Genomic DNA, 5,427 nt, shown 5'->3' with positions numbered 1-5,427 from the left:
TTAGTATGTTAGGTTAGATTCAAGGGAAAAACGACATAGGTTATAGAAATTGCTATTGAGACTATCAAAAACACTCATTCGGTATATATTTTACAGTTCTTCATAAGGGCTGTTTTCGGCACTCACCCAGGGTTAACCCCGAGTTAAATATTACCCAATCATCAAAAACATTCTGTAGGTCTAACCAATCACCATTAACACGGAGTTAACTCGGGGCGAGTGCCGAAAACAGCCAAGGAAACTAACGAAAATTAGTATGTTGTTTTAGAAAGAAAATAATAATTTTTGCAAAGTTGGGAAAGCCATGAATTAAAAAGAAACACAACAAATTAATTGTCTATAGATACTCATAGAGACGATAGTGATACTTGGATCTGATGGTAGATGGCATTAGTGTATGTCACTGTATGGGAAATTGTTAACTATGTTAACTAAAACTTAATCTGCAAGGTATCAGAAGGTGTTCCCATTGATAATTGTGTTCAATTCAAAGATAAGACCAAATTTCATATTTAAAGTCACATTTATTATTTTACTGAATTTGCCTATAAGGCTGCCTAATACTTTCGTGGTTTCCACCTGACTAAAGGGTCACGCAACAATTAGGCTGCGCGACAATCTCAGAAATTGAATATTACATCTCACTCATCGTATGAGTGAGAACTCGCTCGCTATCTCTCTTTATGAGAGAGAACGCATCAGAATCCCCACAGTACTCCCCCCCAAGTATAACGCTCATTAATATAACAAGGCACTTGAACGACGAAGATAAGTGGTTACAATTAAAAAATAAAAAAAAAATAAAATAAAAAATCTTTTAAATAATTTTTAAATTTAAATAAAGGAATGAAAATATAAACAATTTCGTGTGATTCCAAAATGAGAAAAAAAAAAATCTCATGCTACGATACAATAGAGGACAAAATAAAATTATATTAGTCAGGTGTATTATTCGAAGTGACTCTAATAGCATAATAAAAATTTAAACATTTGATAACAAAAATAAAATGTCGATATAAAAATAATAAAAAGATTAAAGATAGTTATAATAAATACCATTTACAAAATAAAATATTCACGCGTGAAAAATAGAAAACCAAAAATAGAATGACTTGTACTCATGATAACGTCATTGATTTAATAATATATTGCATGCTAAATTCGAAGTTATTGTTTGGTTCCGGAACCTTTCGAAGTAACTTTCTTTTTATTAACATAAGTGCGAAGTACTTTTGTTTTTGACGAATCAGGTCTGTTATTTCGATCAGTATCTGATACGTTTTGATTGTTGTCGCTATTATTTACAGTACTATTTACAACGTCGAAATTTTCGCTCAAAAAATACGCCGGTTTTAAATTTTCGACACTAACGCGTTTATTAATTCCGTTAATGTCTATTTCGTAAACTCGATCAGAGTCTCGGCTTACTACTTTGTGAGGCCCTGAGTAGGGACATTCCAAGGACTTTTTAATAGTGTTAATCTTCATAAAAACGTGAGAACAACTACCCAAATCTTTGAAAACGAATATCTTGCGTTTGTGACGGTGCTCGACGGAAATTGGTTTCACCAAGCGCATATGCTCTCTGAACTCTTCTAAAAAGAAGTTTCTCTCCTCGGAAAAATCCTCAGGTAGTACAAATTCACCGGGAATTCTGAGTGTGGTGCCGTATAAATATTCCGCCGGTGATGCGCCCGAATCAAGGACAACCGTCCTGAGGCCCAACATCACCGTTGAAAGACAACGAACCCAATCCTGATCGGAATGGCACATGAGCGCGGCCTTTAAACAACGATGCCAACGCTCGATTAACCCGTTGGAAGCGGGGTGATAGGGCGTCGTCCTGATCCTATGACAACCGGTAAGATTAAGCAAGGCTGTAAAAATTTGAGATTGGAACTGGCTGCCCTGATCTGTAGACAACGTTTCAGGAGCGCCGAAGCGAGCAATCCACGTATCTACAAAGGCACGATGAATGGTAAGAGCCTCGATGTCTCTAAGTGGAGCAGCTTCAACCCACCGAGAAAATCGATCGATCATTGTAAGCAGGTATCGAAAACCGTCGCGAATTGGCAATGGGCCGACGATGTCAATATGCACATGGCGAAATCGGCTGTCCGGAGCGACGAACTGGGAAGGCAACAATGTTGTGTGCTTCGATACTTTAGCCTTTTGGCAATTTTGACAAGACCTACATCTTTCTTTGATTTCCTTACTCATTCCCGGCCACACGTAACGCTGACGAATAATTTTATCTGTCACCTTCCCTCCAGGATGAGCTGGGTTATGGAAAAGAACAAACACGCGAGAGCGGAAAGAACGCGGTATGAACGGCCGCAACGTATTCCCTAACACATCGCAAATCAACGGAGTGTGATCAGCACCCCAGGCGATCTTTTTTAGGTTCAACGAACACTTGCCATCAGTCATAAGACTTTTTAATTCTTCGTCATCTTCCTGAGCCTGCGCAAGCTCAGAAAGACTAAACTCATTGGGCATCGTGACTAATTCAACCCGCGATAGGCAATCCGCGACAACATTGTCAACACCAGACAAATGCTCTACTACGTTCGTGAATTGGGACAAAAATGAAATTTGCCTCTGTTGGCGAGGAGAAGCTTTGTCTGGACTTTTTTGAAAGATATAAACTAATGGTTTATGATCGGTGCAAATTTTAAAGTTATGACCCTCGAGAAAGTATCGGAAGTATCGGAAGTACTTGACAGACTCGTAAATAGCGGTTAACTCCCTGTCGTATGCGCTATATTTCCTCTGCGCAGAAGTTAACTTTCGGGAGAAAAAGGCAAGGGGTTGCCAAAAACCATCGAGAAATTGTTCAAGGGTTGCACCGATCCCGACATCGGACGCATCCGTGACGAGACGAGTAGGTGCGTCATTGGAAGGGTGAGCCAATAAAGCCACTTTACCTAATTCCTCCTTAATCTTGTTGAAAGCCTCCTCCGCGGCGGGAAACCAAATGATCTCTCGTTGATCATTCTTTTTAGAATCTTTAAGAAAAAGGTACAACGGTTCCTGAATTTGAGCGGCGTGTCGCAAGCTGCGTCTATAAAAATTGACCGAACCCAAGAAACGTCTCAGTTCATTAACTTTTTGCGGTTTTTTAAATTCGACGATCGCTTTGACTTTCTCGATGGGTGGCCTGATGCCATGTTGATCAATCGAGTATCCCAGAAATTCAATCGTCGGAACTGCAAAAACACATTTTGATAAGTTCAAACGAAGACAATATTTCTTAAGCCTACCCAAAACAGTATTGAGATGCTCCTCGTGCTCCTCAAAATTTGAGGACGCCACGAGGATGTCATCCAGGTAAGCGAATACAAAATCAAGGTCGCCTATGGCGCGAAAGATGTAGCGTTGAAAGGTTTGGCCTGCGTTACGCAGACCAAATGGCATTGATAAAAATTCAAACAGGCCAAATGGCGTAATTACTGCCGTTTTGGCAACATCGTCAGGGTGAACAGGGATTTGGTTGTAAGCCGCATGCAAGTCGAGCTTGGAAAAACAGGTTTTACCTCGAAGATTAGAAGCAAAATCGTGCAGATAAGGAACTGGAAAGCGATCTGGAACTGTAACTGTATTAAGACGAGTGTAGTCGCCGCAGACTCTCCACGTACCATCCTTTTTGGGTACCAAATGAATTGGTGAAGCCCAGGAAGCGGATGAGGGTCTGCAGACACCTGATTTCATCCAGTCACTAAATTTGTCCTTTGCTGCTTTTAGTTTTTCCGGAGACAAACGTCTAGCACGAGAAGCTAATGGTGGACCTGAAGTCACTATGTAATGGTAAACTTCCTGCGTCAGAAACGTTGGTTTTTGAGGCATTCCCGTTATTTCTGGAAATTTATTTAATATATGAGCAACAGGTAAGTTTCTATCGATAGTACTAACATCGTGTATTGAGGCTTTTTTAAACTGACAGTGAGAATTGCGACACGAAAGAGAATCGATTAATTTTCGAGACTTTAAATCCACGGTAAGACCGTAATTTGCTAAGAAATCAGCGCCAAGTATAGGATACGGCACTGACGCGACGCAAAACTTCCAAGGCATATGACGACCAAGACCAAAGTTCGGCGAAAGTCTTCTCTCACCATATGCGTTTATGCGCGAATTATTCGCAGCATAAAGCGCACATAGGGGAGGAAGACACTTTGACTTCGTGTCAGCCGGAATAATTGAAACGTCTGAGCCAGTGTCGATGAGAAAAACTAACCCTGATTCCCTGTCTCTAACCTGTAATCTGTTGCTGCATTTCCCCTCAAGTATTGAATTGACCTGCTGCGGCGCTTCTAGTTTCCCTGTTTATCTGGACCTTGAAAATTGCAGGGTTTAACACATTTGTAAGCAGAATTACCAAACTTTTTGTGATAAAAACATAACCCTGTGCTAGAACCTGAAGACTTCTGTTTATCTTTATTCGGAGTTTTAAAACGATTTTTTTTATTGAAAAGACCCTGATTATTAGTTTTGTTTGCCGCCTCAAAGGACTCGAATCGAGCAGATAGCGCGTCAATTTTACCGATTAATTCCTCGAAGTTATTATTAGCGGGAGATGAAACAAAAGCGCAAGATTCGCCCATACATGATGCTTCCATGAAGCGGTCAGCCATCTCTGCAATTTTCTCTAAATCCGTAATTTCGCTAAGTGTCAAGGTTGCCCTGCAGGAGCTTGGGAGCTGATCTAAAAAGACTGCTTTGATAATCTCTTGAGAGCACTTGCCCTGACTCAGGTTCTTGATACGGCTTAAGATGAGTGAAGGTTTACCCTCAGCGGGGACCTCTCCTTTTAATAACTGGCGCAAACGAGCCTCTGGGGAAACTGAAAAATTAGATATAAGCCTCTGTTTAATATCATCGTAGAGTTGGACACGCGCAGGGTTTGCTTGAATCAAATCGCTGATCGACATTACGACTTCGAAATCTAGGACAGAAATCACAGCGCCGGCCCGAGCTTTTTGTGAGGTCAAACGCGCGTAATCGAACATTATTTCAGCTTGAGAAAACCATATCGACGGCTCAGATCTATAAAACCCGGATAGTCTCGGAATTCTGTATGAGATTGAATCGGTATGTCCAAAACTCGGTACACCTCCCCCGGAACCCCCGGCACCAGTGTCCCCAGAACTCGGCGGATTATTAACTTTTTCCTCCGTCATTTGTGAAATATTGTAAATTAAAAGAATAAATGCCAAACTGAATAATGTAGAAACAAGAACTACTAGCATCAACCCCCAATGATGTTTTTGAAGGTTGATTGACACACAAAAAAATAATAATAATAATCAAATAAATAAATAAAAATGTATAACTTTACTGTTTAACCGGAGAAGAGAAACCTCTCAAACACTTTCGTTGGCGTTAAATATTTCGCGATCGCTTTCAAAAATTGGAGAAAAAAGAACA

General features: G+C 40.4%; 1 protein-coding gene across 1 annotated transcript; it reads right to left on the bottom strand.

Moving 5' to 3' along the window:
• Positions 1-4,313: 4,313 nt before the first annotated feature.
• Positions 4,314-5,180, bottom strand: LOC122506112. Its single transcript, XM_043618107.1, has one exon. The coding sequence runs from the start codon at positions 5,178-5,180 to the stop codon at positions 4,314-4,316; it is 867 nt and encodes a 288-aa protein (XP_043474042.1).
• Between the last annotated feature and the right edge of the window lie 247 nt (positions 5,181-5,427).

This window comes from Leptopilina heterotoma, unplaced genomic scaffold (genome assembly GCF_015476425.1).
Source record: "Leptopilina heterotoma isolate Lh14 unplaced genomic scaffold, ASM1547642v1 Lhet_396, whole genome shotgun sequence".
NCBI lineage: Eukaryota > Metazoa > Arthropoda > Insecta > Hymenoptera > Figitidae > Leptopilina > Leptopilina heterotoma.
Note: the sequence above shows the minus strand (reverse complement) of the source record. Positions and strands in the feature narration are given on the sequence as shown.